Below are 22324 nucleotides of genomic sequence, written 5' to 3' on the forward strand. Positions count from 1 at the left end.
ATTTACATATATTAGATCAGCCTCAATTTTTTATAAGAGCTCTCTTAATCATGATAGACTACTTCTTTTAATATTCTGATATTTAAAACTCTCTATAGTTATATTTAGCATTTTGTTTCTATAGTCATAACTAAAGTTGCTCTCTAGTGATATTTCATATATTTCTTCCTAAAATTTTATATTTGTAGTGTCAGGTGCATGGTAACTTCATAAAAAGCATTGGGGTGCTGGACGTAGAGGGTATGATGACATAAGTGAAATAAGTCCGACAAAGAACAAATACCATACGATTTCACTTATATGTGGAATCTAAAAATCAAAATAAAACAAAGAAGAAACAGGCCCATGAATACAGGGAACAAACTGGTGGCTGCCAGAGGGAAAGGAAGGTAGGGGATGGGCAAAATGGGTGAAGGGGAGTGGGACTTATGGGCTTTCAGTTGAGGAATAAATATGGAGATGAACGGCATGGCACAGGGAATAGAGTCAATGGTGTTGTAATAGCGTTGTATGCGACAGATGGCAAGCGTTGTATGTGACACTTGTGGGCACAGCATAACATATAGACTTGTCCAATCACTATGTTGTAAATCTGAAACTAATGTAACATTGTGTGTCGACTGCAATTTTTTTAAAGATATTAGGAAAGTTAATTCATTTTCTGGAGTTGCAGGAAAGTTTATATAGAATGAGAATATTCTATTCATCAAAATTAAACCAAACTTCTCTCAACAGTTTTATGAGGCTAGAGATCACTACTGGGGCAATTAGTTCTTTGACAATTTTTTTTAACTTTCTTCCCTGTTTCTGGTTTACTTGGGTATTGAGACTGTCCTTGAATATATTTTAGTTTATATTTTCCTAGAATTGTGCCTATTTTATTGAAATTTTCCACTTAAATAATATAGTTTAGGGTATTCTCTTAAAATTTAATTTTTCCTTTGTATTTCTGGCTGTAGCCCTTTCTAATTCCTAATTGTTTATATTCCACCATTTTTTTCTTATTTATTCCAGATGGAATGTCCCAGATGGCAGTCCATCTGATTCTTTAACTAGATGTATGTTTTTTTAAAGTTATTATTAACTTGAGTATAGTTGATACACAATGTTACATTAGTTTCAGGTACAACTTAGCGATTTGACAAGTTTATACATTATGCTACGTTTACCATATGTCCCCTTACATCGTTACTGCAATATCATTGACTGTATTTTTATACTGTGTCTTTTATTCCCATGACTTATTCATCCCATAACTAGGAGATTTATATCACATACATGTGTGTGTGAGTGTGAGTGTTCCCTTCTTTTTAAAGCGAACCAAAAAATGCTGTATTTATTCTACCAGTTGTGCTTTGTATTTAGTAATATGGCTTTGATAGCTTTCAGATCAGCACAGACAGAACTGTTTCTTACAGCTGCACAGTACTCTTTTGTAAGGATATATACCATATTAATTTACTAAGCCCTCTTGCGATGAACACAGGTTGTTTTCAATTATTTGCTCTTACAAACCATGCTGCAACAAACAGTATCACACAAATGCCATTTCTTACATGTGATCATATATCTGTTGGATAAATTCCCAGAAGTGGAATTTCCAGGTAAAAAGAAAACACGTATGTAATTTTGTCTCACAACTATTCTACAAATTCCCCTTGCAGCCAACCTTAGCCTGCAACCATACAGAGAATGAGATTTAGGGAAATGTGGCTCCAGCTTAGCTAAATGGCTAGAATTTTCAACTTTTAATAGAATCATCCATTTGCATTATGTAAAAAAATTTTTTTCTATATTTTGAGTCATCTTTACCTGATGAAAATTCTTTGATTTTTCCCCAAAACTTCCTGCTTTAATTTTTATACTTAAATCTTTGATCTATTTAGAATTTATTTTTGTAAAATATATAAGGTACAAATACAACTTCAGTTTTTCCCAGCTAGCTGTGCTATTGCCTCTCCAGCATTTATCGAATAGTACATTTTCCCACTCACTTAAGATGCCACTTATATCATGTATGAAATTCCTGTATTACGTCAGTAACGGACATTTCATTTCTCTTTTTCTAAAGCTTATAAAGTGTTGCTTTACTTTATATTTTCCAGCTTTATTGAGGTGTAACTGACAAATAAAATTATAAAATATTTAAAGTGTTCAACACGATGGTTTGATACATTTCCGTTGTGAAAGGATTCTCACAGTCAAGGTAACTAACACATCCGTCACCTCACATATTTACCTTTTCCTTTGTGTCTGAGACTATGTAAGTCCTACTCTCTTAGAAAATTTCAAGGTCTGGGGGCGCCTGGGTGGCGCAGTCGGTTAAGCGACCGACTTCAGCCAGGTCACGATCTCGCGGTCCATGAGTTCGAGCCCGCATCAGGCTCTGGGCTGATGGCTCAGAGCCTGGAGCCTGTTTCCGATTCTGTGTCTCCCTCTCTCTGACCCTCCCCCGTTCATGCTCTGTCTCTCTCTGTCCCAAAAATAAATAAACGTTGAAAAAAAAATTAAAAAAAAAAAAAGAAAATTTCAAGGTCTGAACCCCTTTACCAACCAGCCTCTCCCCATTTCTTAAAGTTCTTTTCCTAATTTCTTGATCCGATTGCTTCACCACCCTCTTTACATTCTGTTTTTCATCTATTCATTTAGGGCTATGGATTTGTTTCTGAACACCGGTTTGGTGATAATCCACATGTTCTCATGTGTGTTGGTTTCACTCTCCCCTTTTTCAGTCTCCGTGATGTTCTTCAGTTTAAGTTTTGATTCCCTCTGGTCCAACAGTTTCTTACAGATTATTCAAAACACGGGGAGTTGTTTTTAAAATTCATTTTTCCTTAAGTTGGTTTGTGATGAAATATTATTGCCTGTATTCTTTATTCTTTTGGAATTTTCTGAATTTCAGGTTTGTACATTTAATTCTATTAATGTTATATATTTAATTCTATTAAAAGTTTATACATTTATCCATGTTCTTTGGTGGGGGGTGTGAAAGTTTCAGGGGCATTTGGGAAAGGCATACATACCAATTAGTTCTCTTCCATAATTTTATTGAGAGCTTTTACAGCCTTGCTTTATTCTGTCAAATTAATTCTATTACGGAATGAAAGTCACTAAAATGCTCCCTGGCTACCACACTTATCTCATGTTATACTGTTGGTATCTATGGTGATAGCTGCCTTCCTGGAGCAAGTCTTCTATCTAAACTCTTTTAGGCATATGAGGGGAGAGCAAAGGTTTCTCCTGAGAGTTCTGCTTTTTAAAAGTAATCAGCCTATGATGGCTCAGAGCCTGGAGCCTGTTTCCGATTCTGTGTCTCCCTCTCTCTCTGCCCCTCCCCCATTCATGCTCTGTCTCTCTCTGTCCCAAAAATAAATAAACGTTGAAAAAAAAATTTTTTTTTTAAGTAATCAGCCTAAAAGAGTCCACATGCCAAAGACACACATTTTGGGGTGGCAAATTTTACCGCCCTACAGTCTATTTGTTCTTTTAGGATAAATGTATTGAGAAGAAAGATTATATCCTTGGATGTTTCCTTGCAGGAAAAATGAAGTCAAAATTTGAGTACAATAAAACAGCCATTACTGAGTTCATCCTGCTGGGCTTGGTGGAGACACCAGACCTGCGGCCAGTTGTCTTTGTAGTCTTCCTCCTTTCCTACCTGCTCACAGTTGGGGGCAACCTCAGCATCCTGGCCGCCATCTTGGTGGAGACCAAACTCCACACCCCCATGTACTTCTTCCTGGGGAACCTATCGGTGCTGGATGTTGGGTGCATCACAGTCACTATTCCCTCAATGTTGGCCCGTCTCCTGTCCCACAAGCGTACTGTTCCCTATGGAGCCTGCCTCACACAGCTTTTCTTCTTTCACCTTCTCGTTGGGGTGGACTGCTTCCTGTTGACAGCCATGGCCTATGACCGATTCCTGGCCATCTGCCAGCCCCTCACCTACAGCACCCGAATGAGCCAGACAGTCCAGAGGATATTGGTGGCTGTGTCCTGGGCTTTAGCCTTCACTAATGCACTGACCCACACAGTAGCCATATCCACCCTGAACTTCTGTGGTCCCAATGTGATCAATCACTTCTACTGTGACCTCCCACAGCTCTTCCAGCTCTCCTGCTCCAGCGCCCAACTCAATGAGCTGCTACTCTTTGCTGTGGGTTTCATAATGGCAGGTACTCCCCTGGCTCTCATCGTCACCTCCTATGCCCATGTGACAGCTGCAGTCCTACGAATCCGTTCTGCTGAGGGCAGGAAGAAAGCCTTCTCCACATGTGGCTCTCATCTCACTGTGGTTGCCATATTCTACGGTTCAGGTATATTTAATTACATGCGACTGGGTTCAGCCAAGCTTTCAGACAAGGATAAAGCTTTTGGAATTTTTAACACCGTCATCAACCCCATGCTGAATCCAATCATCTACAGCCTCAGGAACCCTGATGTGCAGGGTGCCCTCTGGAGAGTGCTCATGGGGAGGCGACCACTGGCTTGACAAGGTCCTGAGGTCTGGAGTGTCACTCCCTCCTTTTCCCTTTCTGGACTAAAGAAGAAATCCTCTAGAGCCAGTAACTAAGGTTTTTTTGTTTGTTTGTTTTAATTAGGGATAAGAGTTATTGTTTCCCAAAGAAACCATGTGCAATTTATAGTCAATAGGTGTGTGGGCCCTGTCAAGGCCAACCCCTTTGACAAATTACAACTTTAGACACTGTGTGCTCCTTTCTCTGGGTAGAAGCAAAATCTCAGAGCCTCGACTAGTACAGGTTCATGTCTCACAGGGAATGACTCTTTGGTTGGTTATAGCCTGGCTTCCCCAAAATACCCAAAGCCTTCCCCACTGGGGCGCCTGAGTGGCTCAGTTGGTTGGGTGTCCAACTTGGCTCAGGTCATGATCTCTCAGTTTGTGGGTTCAAGCCCCACGTCGGGCTCTGTGCTGACAGCTCAGAGCCTGGAGCCTGCTTCGGATTCTGTGTCTCCCTCTCTCTCTGCCCCTCCCCCACGTGGGCTCTGTCTCTCAAAAATAAATACATGGAAAAAAAATTTTTTTTAAAAAGAAGCCTTTCCACCACGCCCTGCATCCATTAGTAGGTCATGTGATTCCCTCAAGTTCAGCTATGGATGGTCTGGTTTTAAAACATGGACCTAGAGATCAGATTCATTTTATTTCACCTGTCAGATTTCTATAAACCAAAACAGCAACTTTCTTTTCCTATCACATGAAGATATCATGGGATATAGAGGGGATAGAGAGGAAGCTGTATGGGTATATGTTTTCTAGTGCCTCTGGAGAGCATGATTCATGTGTGCAAATTTTTAAAACTCCACTAATAAATATGGTCAACCTTATAATACAAATTTAATGTTCCTCGTCTGTTTTTCCTGATATATTTCAAATCATTTGAAAAGATAATCTTTTGTAATGAAAATATTATTTACGCATGAAAAACCCCAAAATACTCCATATGAACTTTCTCTCTAAATCCTCTCAGTCCCAAAATCTTCCAGCTGAGATCATCCATATCTGTAAATAAAGCCATATAGTGATGCTCCCCTAAACGTCCCTTCTCGGTAGGAGAACAGTCTCTAACCTAGAATGTTCTCTCATCTTGCATGCTACATCCTAAGCTTTCATCCAATCAGTATTTGGCTTTATTTTCCTTCTAGTCTCCCTTTGAGATGAATCGCCTATTGTGGGCATCTCTACTCTGTCACTGATGTTTCCTGATTCCTTGCCCCAAAACATCCCTTTGACCTGAACTGTGTCCTAGCTTCTCTGTGAGTTTTCAGGGAAGTGAAAGGATTGAAAGGACTGGGTAAGACAGAGATGAAGAGAAAGAACATGAGGGAGGGAAGCAAAACAAGACTGGAGGTGAAGAGTTTGCAGGAAAATGAAGAAGAAAGAGGGACACAGGGAGAAATAGGACAGAACTGCAAACAAATGGGCTGAGAGTGAAGGCTCGGGGCACTGGAGAGGACTGAATGGGGTACACAGAGAGTGGAGACAAGAAAGATAGAGAAATAGGATAAGATACCTTGAGATGGTTAAAAGGTCAGAGGAAAGAAGGGGGGAAACAAAACTAGTGGGTCAGAGACGAAAGAGTTGGGCTTCTGTACAGGGCTGCTTCCTGTTTTATACTGTCCAGCAATAACCAGTTTATGCGACCCTCACACCATCATTGTGGTGTATCTTTTCTACCGTGAATAAAGCAATTTTCAAATTTCACTGAAAGTGCTAAAAAGTGTCGAAGGGACACATTTTCAGTTTCTCTTACAAGAAAGTGTTCTGAGAATGTTAGGGAGGTTTATCAGATGACAAAAGAGATGAAAAGAAGTTCTGAGTATTTTGTCCACCTCAAATGTCACCAGAGTCTATGACTAACCAATTATCAACTTACTCCTGCCTTTTGGGTCACGCTAGCCAAGACCGTCAAAAGACACGGGGCGGGGGGGGGGGCGGTGGGGGGCGGGGCGGGGAGGAAGATCGCTCTTTCCTGATCCTTTCTTAGCCATCAGATAAACTTCAAGAATGCAAATGGAGCTTCCTCCAAGGGTCGAGGAAACTGTCCAGGAAGATCTACAACATGGTCTTCACTTCATCACTTCCTCTCATCAGCAATGTTCTCGACCTTGAATAAGTTCTCAACCTTGTCTGGGCCTGTACTTGACAGGCACAAGGTAACCATCAAGGTTCTTCCACTTGTAATCCCTTCTGATTCTACTAGTTTTTTTTTCTACTAGTTTTTTTTTTTTTTTTAATATTTTTTTTTCAACGTTTTTATTTATTTTTGGGACAGAGAGAGACAGAGCATGAACGGGGGAGGGGCAGAGACAGAGGGAGACACAGAATCGGAAACAGGCTCCAGGCTCCGAGCCATCCGCCCAGAGCCCGACGCGGGGCTCGAACTCACGGACCTCGAGATCGTGACCTGGCTGAAGTCGGACGCTCAACCGACTGCGCCACCCAGGCGCCCCTGATTCTACTAGTTTTAATGAACAAAAAGACTGTGTCACTCTGTTTACCCTGAAGAGTTACCACATCTTCCTACTACCATTTTTCCTACCCACCAGCATCTAACCCTGCTGCACGATGGAGCTTATTTACTTCCAAAACTCCTTGTGCCTCTAGCCTTTCTTATATATGAACACTCATCTCAAGGCTCACGGGATGATTTCATGTGTAATCACTGGAGTAAAATGGATCAACTTGTTCAGCATCATAAGTGATGACTCAGGCACTGATTCCGGGCATGCTGTCTACTCTCCAGAATCATAGGGTTTTATTACCGATTTGGGAGATTCCCTTTTCTTTGGAATTTGCCTGGTTTTTTTTAATTCCAAGTTATTATTCCAATGTATGTTTATCATACATGTAATACATCATATCATAAAGGTTCAAACAATACAGAATATCATTGTTGCTCTTTTATACCATTCCTTCAGTAATCCAATTTTTAAAAAAGAACTAAGTGGCGGTAGCTGGTATTTGACTTTCCACACAAACGAACACACGTTCACACTTGCATGCACGTCAACATGTGCAAGCAACAACACCGTACTGCTTTGTAATATGCTTTCCCTCCTCTCTGTATTATTACATTTTTTTTTTACATATCAACCTACAAATCAACTTTATCCATTTTGAAGGCTTCATGATATTCCATTTTATGTATAAACTACAATCTATTTAACAAATCCCTATTGATTTCACTTATTTCCTATTTTTGGCAGTTGTTAATAATACTGGAGTTAACATTCTCATTTGTATATGTGTTCATATAACTGCAATTATTTCACTGGTTATATTCATAAAAGGTGTGTGTGTGTGTGTGTGTGTGTGTGTGTGTGTGTGTGTTGGACCAAGGTTGTAGGGCGACCAGCTTTAGTTGGTTGATTGGCAGTTTATGAGAATGTTTCTTACCTCACTTGCTTTTACTGAGTGTTATAAATAGAATTTTTTTATCTTCGATAGATTAAATATTGCATTATTTTTAAATTAGAATTTCTTTATGAGTGTGATTCAATTGATTTTTATATATTTATTTCTAATTTATTTAGATCTATGCTTTCAAAATTGCCAGTTCATATTTTTTGCCCCATGGGGTAGTTAATCTTTATTTTAATGATTGGTGGCAACATTTCACATTTTAGGGTAGTATCTCTTTACCGTCTGCGTTGCAAAGATATTCCCTAATTTCCCACTTGTCTTTTACTTTGTTTAGGCTTCTTTTGCTCAAATGAAGTCTGATATTTTTGTGAAGTTTATCATGCTTTTTTTGTCATGCTTAGAAAATAATGACTTTTCCATCTAAATGTTGATTAAATATTTATCAGTGATGTTTTTCTAGTACATTTACATTTGCTTTAATTTTTTTAAACGTTTATCATTTCTTTTTTTTTTTTTTCAACGCTTTTTATTTATTTTTGGGACAGAGAGAGACAGAGCATGAACGGGGGAGGGGCAGAGAGAGAGGGAGACACAGAATCGGAAACAGGCTCCAGGCTCCGAGCCATCAGCCCAGAGCCTGACGCGGGGCTCGAACTCACGGACCGCGAGATCGTGACCTGGCTGAAGTCGGACGCTTAACCGACTGCGCCACCCAGGCGCCCCTATCATTTCTTTTTGAGAGAGAGAGAGTGTGTGTGAGTGGGAGAGAGACACAGAGAGAGAGACACGGAATCCTAAAGGCCTCCAGGCTCCAAGCTGTTAGCACAGAGCCCGACATGGGGCTCAAACCGACAAACTGCAGGGTCATGACCTGAGCCAAAGTTCACATGATTGCCTATTTACAATTATTTTTAAGTCAAATATTTAAAATACACACAATTTATTTTTGTGTATGTTCTAACTTTTCCCCTAGTGGATCAAAGTTGTCCAGATCCCATAAAATGTAAGCTTGCTTGTATATGGTGTACATGATAATATATATGGTTTATGTATAATATGTGTAATATAATACAAATATAAACACAAATATATAACAGCAGCCAGCGAAATGAGAGAAGAGGAGATCCCCACTCGATTTCCCCCTCAGCAACAATATTTTGGACAGAAAAAGTTGTGGGAGCTCTGGGCTTTAGGTAAGAGACTGTGAGACCCTGGTGGAACCCAAGACTAAGAAGGTATATTTGGAGAAGGACATGCGCCCAGGTGGCTGTCATGCTGACAGTAGTCCTGGCTACAACCTAGAAGCAGCTCTGTCCCCCTGTGAACTCAGCTTGGCCTCGTTTGGCATTGGTCCCGTCACTGGCAACATCTGCCGAGAGACCCAGCAGAAGTCATACCCACCTGTGCCCTGGTTAACAGCCCCACCAACCTTGACCCTGGCTGTGGATGCTGAAGCAGCTCCAGCCCTCTCAGCTGCCAGTCCCGCTCAGCCGGGGACAATGCAGGAGACACGCTCATATATGCCTCTCAGACCCTCAAGCCCCGGTCCAACTGCAGACGCTGAAAAGGCCCTAGAACTTGGCTTCTGCACCTCACAGTCACGGGCCAGGAATACTCCCGCTCGTCCAACGACCCACCAGGAGACACATGCTACTGTGCCTCCAGAGGTTGCCCCACAGACCTCAGTCCAACTGCAGATTAAAGTGGCCTGGGAACACTTGTGCCCACAAGGACCTGGAGGAAGACACACTCCCAGAGACAGGCATGCCAGCCTATCTTTGAAGAGTCCCTATAACCAACATCTAGCTTCAAAGAGACATCTTGGCACTTTACTAGGACCAGCTTCAGGCATCCTGCCAGGATTTTAAATCTTGAATCCTGAAAAGTGCTCCCTCGTCAATGAACTCTCGCTATTCAGCCTCACATTCCACCCACCCCTTTGGTCCTCATGATCCACTCCCACATCTCTCCTTTGTCAACAAGAGGAGCTTCCAGTTCCTGCTGAGTTGCACTGGTGAGTGTATTCGTTTCTTATGGCTGCTGCTACCTAATACCACACACTTGGTGACTCAAAACAACAGGAGTTTATTCTCTCTTGGCTCCAGAGGCCAAAGGTACAAAATGAGTCCTACAGGGCTAACTTCAAACGGCAGCAGAGAAAGTTTGCTCCACAGGCTCCAGGGGAGAACGCATTCCGAGTCTCTCCCAGATGCCAGTGGCTGCTGGCCTTCCTTGCCCTGTGGTTCCCTCATTCCCTCTCCACTTCCAGCCTCGCATTGCCTTCTCTTCTGTAGTCATCCCTCTGCCTCTGTCTCCTAAGTACTCCTGTGATAACATTTAGGGCCCACTTGGATGGTCCAGGATCATCTTCCCAGATGAAGACCCTTAGCAATCACATCATATCTCCAAAGGGTTGATTTCAGGGCTTAGGACCTGAATATCCAGGGGGCCCTCTTTCAGCCTAGTGTCAGATTCTTTTCAGTGAGTGAATTATTTCTCTGGCATCATGAGTGGGATTGGCCTTTCTCAGAATATGCTGAGACGTAATCCCAATTGTTCTGGAGGCATGGAGGAGACCTGGGAAAAGTTCTTGAGGAAGACAAGAAACATCTTGTAGACATCTGCTTCCTATGAGGTGTTTGTGTGGCCGTCACACACAAGGAAGTTGATCTCCACCAGCAAAGGGGAAGGGGTACTCTGGCCAAGTGACTGCGGGAGAGTCTGGGGGTTTGCAATTCTCATGAGCAACCTCTCAAACTTCCCCATCCCCAGACTCAGGGTCTCACTACTTCCTTAGCCGGGCCCTGTATTTAGCACAGGAGACTCCCCTAAGCTGCACATTCAGCCTCCCATGTGGATCTGCCACCCTTACAATTAGGTCCGATGCCTGATTTTCAGAGCTCTCTCCTTGTGGCTGCAGAAGAGTAATGCCTCATGAGATGTGCCAAGGAAGTTTTCAAGCTTTCGTGACATACCCTGAATTGAATGTTGGCTCCCCTGGGCTTTACGTTGTTTTTTCAGGCTTCTGGGAAAGTTAACAGAAGTGACCCACCCTTAATTCTTAAAATTCCGCAATTCTTATACTTTCCATGGCTATCATATTAATGTGCTGGTGCTAAAACGTGACCCAGTGTTTCACCTTTCACCTGTACCTCATCCCAACATACCACAGCTGAGTCTCAGTGATGAAACTACGGTTATCACCAAGCCCACTTTCCCCCTAGTAGTGGCGAATGGTCCAGGTGCAGAATTCCATCTGGAGGATTTGCTTCCTAGGGCCACTCCCAGTACCAGCTGTCTCAGTCAGGCTCCCCCCAGAGCAGAGCCTGAGACAAGATGCGTGTGTGGCTTAACTGGGAAATCATCCCAGGAAGCAGGAATCCCTGGGAGGAAGACAGGGGTTAAGAGGAGAGTGAGATGAATGAAGAAGAGATGTCCCTGACCAAGGGACCAAAGTCTCTGCAACAGATGTCCAGCAGAGACTTGATTGAGCATGAGAATATGGAATGCTTCCCACAATTGTCTGAGGAATGGTTGCTGGGGTGTCTACCCATTGGCTCCCCTTTCCTATTGCCAAGGTGCTCTCTGCACTCTGGGCACTCATGCTCAGACCTAGCGACTACCCAGCCCCACCGCCAAAATTCATGGCATCAAAGGATCCCAAGGAAGAGGCTACCCTCTGTCGGCCTGCCACAAGCAAAAGCCTGAGGGGAACTGTCCGACCCAGCTGCAGATGAAACGAGAAGAAAGGCTGAGGGAGAGGTGAGGCAGACATCTGATGTGTCTGCCACAAGGTGCTTCCTAGAGGTGTTGTGAGGAATGACAGGGACCCAGGCGCAAAAAGTATGCAACATATTACCATGTGCCTAACAAATACCCACAAATGTTATCAGTTGATATGCTGATGTGTTGCCAAACTTCTATCATCAGCTTAGCGAATCTTACGTGATTTAATCTGCAAGCGATGCTCTATGGTAGAGGATATGCCCATTTCACAGATAAGGACACTGAGGATCAAAAGGGTACAGCAGCTTGTCCAAAGTCAACCACCGGACGCCAGAAAACAGGTCTGTCCACAGTGCATTTCCTACTGCAGAAGGCTCCTCTGGTGGGAGAGGACAGAGACCCTCTCTTGGGAAAGGAGTGTTGAGTAAGTAGTGGTGGCTATAGGTGTCAGAGGAACGCCCTCCTTAACCCTCCTGCATCTTCTGTTTACTAGTCTGCTGCCTTCACCAGGGCTCTCAATCTCTCAGAGCCCGGCCTAGATAGTCATATTGGCAGACAGCTCCCCAGGAGGCCTCCTAGCCCAATATAGCTCTTCGATCCCCATTTCCAGAGACACTGCTGGGTGCCTAAGACACAGTCCCAGGGGCTCCCACTAACAAGGCCCTGAGGGGGAAAAACACCACATTTCTGAGGACTCATGAGGAAACTGGGTGTGAAGAAAGCTTCTCCTTCCGGCCTCTCTTTTGGGGCTCCTTCCTCATCCCAGGCCCAAGACAAGTCTGGAAATTAGTTTATCTCTGCTCAGTGGCTCCACTCGGGGTTGACATCTGAGAAATATACCCCTCCCTTAGCAAACCTATATCTAGTCCCATTTATACCTCTAGTTTCCTGGGTGGCTTGAGAATGTGAACAAGTCCTGGGACCTCAGTGACCCTACCATTAAATGGAATTTATATCACCGTCTCTAACTACTTGCTATAAAGCTATGGCTAGAGATAAAGCCCTTGTTCATCTTTTTAAAGGAAAGTTTGAATACCAGAAGATGTGAGGCACGGTTGCTATATTTAGGAAGGGCTTGTGTTGTTTACAAAACAACTTGTCTTTCTCCCCATCTGTCTACTCCCTCTTTGGAGGGATAACACTGTAAGGATAATGCTAGGGTACAGAAAATATCAGCTTGTTTCCTTGATTTATTATATCTACTTCCTTACCTCCTTTCTGGCGGATACGTGGGTCTACATAACTCCTCATCTCCTTTCCTGAAGAGCCTCCCTTGTGTCTACACCCGTGCCTAGGTGAGTGTACTCAGGGGTTCTTTCCCTGCTCTTCCAAAACAGTGATGGGGCCTCTGTTGCTGCCATCAGCTCAAATCTGACTTTTCATGAGGTACAATTGCTGCCTCTGAAAAAGAAACTGTTTAATGGGAAGATCTGAGGCTACGACCCAAAGATCCTGGCTCCTTTTCTGGACCCCTTCACCTATACCCCCATTTCTTGGAAGCCTGTTCTCTGTTACTCTTAGGAGAGTGTAGGAGAGCGGGATTCACTGAGTCTGATTCACTGCCTATGACCCATTGCATCAGGCAGCCTTTAACCTTCACTCCAGTCCCAGGTCTTGCTGAGCCTTTCCATCAAAAGGAACATGGAGGTATTCTTTGGAGTTCCAGAGCAGGGAGCTGTAATAGCTCAGGAGGGAGAACCTGGGACTCGGGACAATGCTTTGAGAATGCTAAATGCCTCTACACCTCCCGTAATTCATCCTAATTCACAAAAGTCTAGCCTCAGTTCCAATATGTCCCAAAAATCTTCCATGACAACTCTAGGTCACGCCGATGCTCTCTTTCTCTGCAATCCTATGAATGCTTGAGCCATCTATTTACCTATTTAATAAACACTGAGTACCTACTATATATAAAGCAGTATGATAAGTATTAATATTGTAAAACTGAATGAAACCTGCTTGTGGTCCTCGTGTCATTTACAGAGAAGTAGGGGACATACACTTTATAGAGAAATGACTTAGCTAGAAGATACATGGTAATAAATTCCATGAGATCATGTGTAGTGAGAGTGTTGCATCCACACGACTCCTGAAACAGAATGCTACGGGCACCAGTGACAGTCACAACAAAGTTTATTACAATGAGAGGCAAGGCCGACCGATCGGGACCAACACTCTTGATAAGAGTGCGGCCTCAAACAGCCGGGGTACAGAGTTTTTATAACCGATCACATCGTTTTACCATCACCTGGGAACAGAACAAAGAAACAGTTTCCAGATGAGTTAGAAACAGTTGCCTAATGAGGTGTTTACTTTAGACTTTCTGCCTCTAAGTTGCAACCAGTGGATCTCCTTGACCCTGCCTCTGATGCTCTTTTCTTTGAACTTTTGTTTCCTTAATTGGTGAAGCCTAATTTACAAGAGTATGAGGGGTAGTTTACCAGAGCAAAGCAAGGCTGTTATCTCTTAACCTTCAGTGTCAACACAAAGCTGTTATTTTTCAAGCTAAGCATTAGCCCTACACTACAATTTAACCCTCACAAGAGCTTAGGAGAGAGAGACAGAGAGACAGTGGTGCTTTTGACAGTGGGAACTCCCAGGCAGCCAGCCTTCAGTCTTGAAACACTTGGGATGTAGAGTTGGAAAGGGATCCGTTGCAGGCAGAGAAAACTGCATGAGCACGGAGGTAGAAAGTGACACAGTCACAATCTAATGCTTACGTGAAAAAAGGAAAATAGAGAGTAGTTCATTGCTCTTTATGTAGTATATGTACAGAGCTGTGGTCCATCCATTGATTTGTCCTTTGCAAAGCACTGATCAATCATCAATTTCAGAAATTATGAGTTGCCTGTGACTGGTCCTCCTTCTCGCCTATCTGGTGATCCTAGAATTTTAAGCATATTTTAGAGATCACTGCATCTAAGTTTTCATTCATGTGAACCCATCACCCTTTCCCCTTCTGTTAGAGTCACTAGACTCCAACCGCTTCCCTCTGATTCCGGTGTATTCTATGCAAGGGAATAACATTACTCTTAGGAAGTTCGAGCTCTGCTCATCCCATCAGCAATAGAGAAACATTGATTTTTTTTTTTTTAACCAGGATCTTTTATAATATCTGAAAAACGTGGCTCAATCTGCTTCTCTAAGTATGTGCCTACTTCCTGAGGATCTCTCCTTAGAGCGAGCGGTCAAACCGCTGTGTCTGAGTCAAGAATAAGTGGAAGGTTGGTGGCCGTGTGATGTAGAACACTAACGGTACCCAGCTGCAGCTGCCCCAGAGGTCATGCTTGCAATTTTGATTTCAGAGGTGAGTAGCAGATACTATAAAAACAATAAATAATTTTAAATTAAGCTGTTATAAAGTCTTAGTTGGCATCAAGAACATCAGCAACTTATTGACCTAGGGATTTTGAATTTATACTTCAGCCCTACGTTCCTCACCTTGGATAAATATACTCGGTTCAACTATCTGATGTCTGCAATCACGGGGCTGAGTCTTGCTATCTTTGTTTGAGCTTTGTTTCTAGAAGCTCTGAAGCCAAGATTTTCAAATGCTTTCTGGTTTCTCTGGAAATAGCATTAATTTTTCTATTGTAAAATCTGCTTATTGGTTTTGACTGATGCCCCAGAGTAAAATGGAGAAATCCATCTTAATCTCACTGTCTGTTTTTATCTTAATTCATTTTCCCAATGCCCCAAGTATTTCAACCCTTTCAACCAGGAGAGGATGGAAGGGACAAAGTGATGATGGTTTGGGGCATCTCAGCTAAGAGCAGAGGCACTGAGTTGATGGAGGAGGTGAGTGATGAGGTGTAACCTGGGGAGTGGGAATATCATCACCCAGACAGCTGAGAACTTACCTGGGGTTTTTAACGTGGGTAGTTTAAAGCATTAATGTTGAATAAATAAATTGGAGTGGACTGATATCTCCCCTCCTGGGACATTTCCTTACAGAAACTCATGGAACCAGAAGTTGGGGTTAACAGGACATCTGTTACTGAGTTCATTCTACTCGGCCTAGTGGAAACAGAACAGCTGCAGTCTGTGGTCTTTGTAGTCTTCCTCTTTGCCTATCTGCTCACAGTTGGGGGCAACCTCAGCATCCTGGCCGCCATCTTGGTGGAGCCCAAACTCCACACCCCCATGTACTTCTTCCTGGGGAACTTATCGGTGCTGGACGTTGGGTGCATCACCGTCACTGTTCCCTCAATGTTGGCCCGTCTCCTGTCCCACAAGCGTACCGTTCCCTATAGAGCCTGCCTCACACAGCTTTTCTTCTTTCACCTCCTGGCTGGTATGGACTGCTTCCTATTGACAGTGATGGCCTATGACCGATTCTTGGCCATCTGCCGGCCCCTCACCTACAGCACCCGAATGAGCAAGACAGTCCAGAGGATGTTGGTGGTTGTGTCCTGGGCTTTGGGTTTCACCAATGCATTAAATCACACTCTTACCCTAACCACCCTGAACTTCTGTGGTCCCAATGTGATCAATCACTTCTACTGTGACCTCCCACAGCTCTTCCAGCTCTCCTGCTCCAGCACCCAACTCAATGAGCTGCTGCTCTTCGTAGCAGCAGCCTTCATGGCTGTAACCCCCTTGGTCCTCATCACTGTGTCTTATGCACACGTGGCAGCTGCTGTCCTACAAATCCGTTCAGTGGAAGGTAGAAAGAAGGCCTTTTCCACATGTGGCTCCCACCTCACAGTGGTTTGCCTCTTCTATGGTACTGGTATCTTCAACTACATGCGTCTTGGTTCCGAGGAGTCTTCAGACAAGGATAAAGGGGTTGGGGTCTTTAATACTGTTATCAACCCCATGCTGAACCCTCTCATTTACAGTCTTAGAAATCCTGATGTTCAGGGCGCCCTGTGGCGGGTACTTGTGGGGAAGCAGTCACTGACTTAAGGTTTGACAATGTCCCTTCTCTCCTGCCTTTCCTGGGTTAAGGAAAACTTCCCATGAAGGCAGTAACCTAGAAAATGGCCCATAATCATATCTCTAACTGCCTGAAGATTTGTGTGATGTATGTGTCCCGCAAAGAAATGCTATGTAATTCATTCATTAATTCATACAAGAAATATTTATTAAATTGCTTCTAGGATCCATATGCTTTCCTAGGGAACTGGTGAACGAAATAAACAAGAGTCTCTGCACTTATGCAACTCACGTTTTCATGAAGACAGACAAAATACATAAAATAAATAAGCTTCATATATGGAATATCACACAGCGATAAGGGCTCTAAAGAAAAGTAAAGAAGATAGGCAGATATGAAGCTAGGTTCTGCTGAGCAAGTGCCCCAGCTCAATTGCCACCTTGTGTATGGCTGTGCTCACTTTCTGAGTAAGGCTGAGGCCTTGAAAGCCCAGTAGTTCTGGAGAGCAATGGCCTATAAGGAAGGGCTATTTGGATAATAGGTAACCAATTAACCCAAGTAACCAGTAATGTCGCTGTGAAGGTTTTTTTCCCTGGTGGGGACATAAGATTCCATCTAGGTCAGAGTACAGAAAGAGCTTTTAAGCCATGGGCCCAGTGCCAAGATTATCCTATTCTACACTTCACCTTTCACCTCCAAAAAAATCCATTCCTTCTCTTGACTATCACACAAGAACCCAATATAATGTTTAGTGGACAGGTAGGGTCTAGAGAGAGAAATAGCTCACTAAATTAAAACCACTTTAATACACACATGATATATCTCCAGGTCAAAAATCAATGTCCCATCTCCACCCCCTGCCATGTCTTTCTTATTGGATGAATCCCCTTGTTCACAGATATGATAAAGCCTTTGTAAGAATAAGCATTTATACGCCAACCAGGTCCTTCGAGTTTTCAGCAAGGAATGTACAATATAACCCTCTCCTCCAACATCTTATCTTCCCCTCCCAAACCCCCTAGCTCAGAAAATGCCCATAAATGAAGCTTCTGGGAGTGGTTCCTCTCTCTAGCTTTATTAGTATGTCAGTACAGCTCCAATCCAGAGAATTTCCTCATCTTGATGTTTATCCAGCCTTCAGCTCATCCATTTCCGATTTGCACCTTTTCTCCAGCCTTCCTTGGAAGGCTACTTACTCTGTCCTAGCAATTCTACCATCCCTCCAATGTATCCTTCCTAAATCTTCCCCATGGCTACACCTGGAGCCTGGCTTCCCTGTGATCTCTTCTTGGAGCCATGAAGCTGAGGATGGGCTGAGATGAGGATGGAAGAAAACACAAGAGTGTGGGAGGTAGGGCAGGAGTGGGAGTGGATTAATGAAGATATAATGTGAGGATGCAGGGAGGGATGGGATAAGATGGTGAGCAGAAGGGGTGAGAAGGAAGGACAGAAATTAGGGGAAGGACACAAGAGAATAGGAGATGAGAAAGGATGGGATGATTGGAATGACCAAGCAAGATGCCTCAGGAATGCTGATGAGCTCAGAGATAAGTATGGAAAAAGTGAAGAATGAATGGGACCGGAGAAGAGAGTAACATTCCTAGTATGGAAACACTTCCCATCGGCATGTGGCCATGTAATAACTAGCACCTTTGATGTTATTGTTGGGTTTCCCCTGCCCCTCGTTCTAACTGGGCGGGGGAGGGGGGAAGTTGAAGTTTTGCTGAAGGTATAATGATGCAGAATAGTCTCGGTACTCCTCTTCTGCCTCTTCTGACTAGTGGCCAATCCTAGGAGAACAGAGAGTAGGGCTGGCAGGGCTGGCAGGGGAGAAGGAGGGTGGAGGTGTGTGCTCAGGGTTCATTCCCCACAACCCCACTGGCCCACTCAAGTTATCAGCCTTCCTGCCTTTGGGGGCAGCGCCTGCCGGTACAGTCTAAGGAATACAGCTGAAGTATGTCTGTTTTCTGATACTCTTGGGTCTCCCAACACTTCAGGGTTAAAGAGAACAAGCAAAATTCTTGTGAGTAAAAATCAGGAATGTGGGTTGTAACCACTGCTCTGAGACCTTAGAAATTTCCTTTCTCTGGCTGGACTTGTTCCAACCTATACCTTAAAGTACTGGGACAAGATCATCTCCTCCACAGTTCTTCACATTAAATGACCCTTGATTACAATAGGCTGGGTGAATTTTTTCCTAGGGCTGAACCCAGAAAATATTTTGAGGACATTATCACTATTTCCACCACTCCATCTAACCTGTGAGCATTTGACACGACCAGTCTTATCTATTACCCATCAAAGGTCCCCAGACCTTGGTAAGACAGCAGAGACAGGACTCTGGTCTTCTCAGCTCTAACTGCAAAATCCAGCGTTCCTTGATGGCTGACACTCTATGACCCTTGAGTAGCAGCATATCTTGCAGGAATGTGGAAACAGGATGCCTACCAAAGGAATGACTCAACTATGAAGACTGGCAAAGACAGGACCAAACCAGGCTGTGCCAAGATGGACCCTAGAGCTGACCTTTCACTCACTTTCTCCTTCATTATTGTACTAAAAGTCATGCCCAGGGGTGGAGATTTAACAGGCTAATTATACATATGACGCATTAAGAAGCATGACCTTTAAATGCACAGGTGCCAATAAATCCCCACCTCTACATGCTTAAAAGACATCCTTTTCCCACCCGATAGAAAACTTTTTTTCTTCAACTCATGTAATTGCCCCTTCCTTTTCCTCATAAAAGCCCCTTGCTTTCATCCTACAAGCAGGGCTGTTTGGATTTCTACCAGAATCTGTACTCTCTGAATTGCGATTCTTTAATCCCAAATAACTGCTCATTTGCCTCTCACTGTGGCTCTTTATTTTCAGATTCATAGTCTTTCCCTGTAATGCTTTATGATTTTGTGTCTCGCTTTGAGTGAAAAAAAGACTTTTTCCATCTATAGCAGGCAAGCTAGGCTAGTTTACATTGTGCTGACAAACAGCCCCTAAAATCTCGGGGGTTCTCAACAGCAAAGGTTCATTTTTTATTTATACGACCTCAGTTATTTGACAGATCTAAAAAGAGTTGTTTTTTGATTGCTCATCTTTTTTCTTATCTTGAGGATGACTAACGACTTCCAAGTCTGAGTGGAAACCGCAAGTCTACATTTTATTTGATTTGGTAATTGCTTGTAGTGAACATTCATGGTCTTTCTGATTTCTGGTTCTGCCTTTCTATCAACTCCCAGTTTCCCTCTGGCATCCAGGTGGTTCTTGGGAATGGGTTCCACCCTGTGCCTCCAGAGTGGAGATACTAGCATTTATCACTGGCCTGGCCATAGTGATGATTCTCCGTGGGCATGTGGCCTAAGCTAGTTTAATAAGATGCTTTGTACTAGCATTTCACAGCTGTGTTTCCATGACAGAATTAAGCCCTGTGCTTAATTCTGACAATTTTGTCAATTTTCTCAAAATGGACAATTTTTTCAATTCTCCCAAGGCTCCGTAACTAGCAACATCCTAGATGCACAGGACAGAAGTTAACTTACTACATAGAATGCGTACCTTAGGTTACTAGAACTGAATACCTGAGGAACTCTGGTTGAGAAGGACTGCTCTACATGTGCTCCTGATAAAGAAAATTTGTGACTTTTAATGTTTGTGGGCCCTGCTCCTGGGCTCCCAGGGAAGCTATACCTTTACCAAGATCACAATGACTTCATTCAACTTCAAAGCATGGGCAATCTTTCTGCCCTGAGCACACATTGTACATCTGCTTCATTAGCAAATAACCTAAAAGAAACATTCCACACTAAAGATAAGAGGAAAAATCTCCCTAAGTTCTGTGTCTGTTCCTGCACCTCTGAAGCCTGTGAACTTGCACATACTAAAAGCATAAGATAAAGGTTTTAATTTTCTGAAACGTCTTTGGCCATGATGACTGTAACTCTCAATGTAACAAAAAACATATATAACCCTGGATTAAACATTCCTTTTCCAAAGCACACTCTTCTTTGTGAAGATTGTGTATCCCAGGCAGCAGGCTTCACTTGGGCTCCAATAAAACTCTTTTCCTTTTTGTTTTTTAAGAAATTCTAAAAGATTTGTTGATTTTGTGTCAAAACTCTTAGTCAAGCAAAGAAGTAAACATCCTTGCCCTTGGAAGTCTGAGAGGCATCAAAGATCTACCAAGTAACCTGAGGGGCCAAAACACAGGAAAGCAAGGAATCCCAGAGAGACGTTGCTGACAATTGCACTGCTTTCCCGACAAACCATTTGCTGATTCCAAGACAGGGGCTGAGAGGCCACAAGCAGAGCTTCCATGGGGCGTCTGGAGCCGGGGAGGTGGAAGGAAAGTGGGGGTAAGACCTGACAAAGGGCAAAGGATGGTGCACACTCCAGCTTTTCAATGGGGCTTCCAACATGGTACCTTCTAGAAGTAATACATAATAGGAAATAGGCCAATGAGGAACACAAAGACAAGAGAAATGTAGCTTAAATTCAATCTCCTTACAGCTTGCAGCCCACTGATAGAAACCGGAAACATGCAGAGTGTGACCTTCCCAGGGAACTCATGGCTGCCTTACTTCCTTAACATTTTTGTTTTATTAAAGACTAAAAGTAGGGGCGCCTCGGTAGCTCAGTCAGTTGAGTGCCCAACTTTGGCTCAGGTCATGATCTCATGGTCCGTGGAGCTCAGAGCCTGGAGCCTGCTTCATATTCTGTGTCTCCCTCTCTCTCTGCCCCTCCCTCTTTCTCTTTTTCTCTCTCTCAAAATTAATAAAAATTAAAAAATAATAAAGTAAAGGCTAAAAGTAACCTTATCATAACAGCAGCTAGCCCCTCAAGGCCCTAAAAGCCTTGCTTTAAAATTCCTTAGAAACTTACTTTAATCTCTATCCCCCTGCCTCCACAAGATTAAAAATATATTATCAGTCCCTCCTCACAATCTCGGTGCAGCTCTTTCTTCCCATTGGTCCTGTCCCCTGCTATAATTAAATCACCTTTTTGCACCAAAAACGTCTCAAGAATTCTTTCTTAGCATTTACTCACAAAGCCCACTTCATAATTTCATCAGTACTGAACCTTCTGTATACCCTGTTTTTTCCCTACACATACATACCTATGATAACGTGTAATTCATAAATTAAGTACAGTAAGAGATTAACAACAATAATAAATAAGACAATTATAATAAATAATAATAAAATAGGGCAATTATAATGATAAACCATGACAAAAATTATGTGAATGTGGTCTTTCGCTCAAAGTATCTTATTGAACTGTACTCTGCCCCCCCCCCCCAATGATGTGAGATGATAAAACGCCTACACGATGAGATGAAGTGAGGTGAACGACATAGACATTGTGACCTAGTATTAGGAGACTATTGACCTTTTGAGGTCAGGGGGAGTATCATCTACTTCGACGGTGGGTACCAGGAACCACAAAAAGCGAAACCACACTTAAGGGGAACGTCTGTATAATCAGAGTTTACGTCCCAGGCCTTTTAACTAGACTGTGGGGAAAATGCCTACAGGTCCTGTGGTACTAATAGCTTCTCACAATCGGCCACAGCTCAAAAGGCCAAAGTAAGCACTATTAACGCTCAGGATTTTAAATAAAAGATATTTTTATTGGGGTGAAGAGGCAAAGAAGAAAACAGAAGCACCAGCGGTCCCTTCCCCTCCTGCTAAATGTGTCCAAGGCAGATACTCCTATGGTCTGGATGTCATCCCTTCCGGATGATCAAGAAAAAAGTGATTTGTTGTGGACCAGAACTTTGGCTTCTGAGGGACGCCATCCTACCAGGCAGGGAGGGAGTGATGCACCCACTGCAGCAGCCTGCT

The 22324-nt window shown here is 43.2% G+C and overlaps 2 protein-coding genes across 2 annotated transcripts; both read left to right on the plus strand.

The window, feature by feature from the left end:
• The first annotated feature begins 3544 nt into the window (after nucleotides 1-3544).
• LOC115501467 (olfactory receptor 3A1) lies at nucleotides 3545-4492 on the plus strand. The gene has a single exon (XM_030296549.1). The coding sequence runs from the start codon at nucleotides 3545-3547 to the stop codon at nucleotides 4490-4492; it is 948 nt and encodes a 315-aa protein (XP_030152409.1).
• Nucleotides 4493-15556: 11064 nt separating this feature from the next.
• On the plus strand, nucleotides 15557-16516 carry LOC115501466 (olfactory receptor 3A2). Its single transcript, XM_030296548.1, has one exon. It carries the CDS (start codon nucleotides 15569-15571, stop codon nucleotides 16514-16516), a length of 948 nt encoding a protein of 315 aa, XP_030152408.1. The 5' UTR covers nucleotides 15557-15568.
• Nucleotides 16517-22324: the final 5808 nt, after the last annotated feature.

The sequence above is a fragment of the Lynx canadensis genome, chromosome E1 (genome assembly GCF_007474595.2).
Source record: "Lynx canadensis isolate LIC74 chromosome E1, mLynCan4.pri.v2, whole genome shotgun sequence".
NCBI lineage: Eukaryota > Metazoa > Chordata > Mammalia > Carnivora > Felidae > Lynx > Lynx canadensis.

What these genes read in the sequence shown, in the direction of transcription:
- LOC115501467 (XM_030296549.1), top strand. Translation starts at nt 3,545, where the DNA reads ATGAAGTCAAAATTTGAGTACAATAAAACAGCCATTACTGAGTTCATC.
- LOC115501466 (XM_030296548.1), top strand. Translation starts at nt 15,569, where the DNA reads ATGGAACCAGAAGTTGGGGTTAACAGGACATCTGTTACTGAGTTCATT.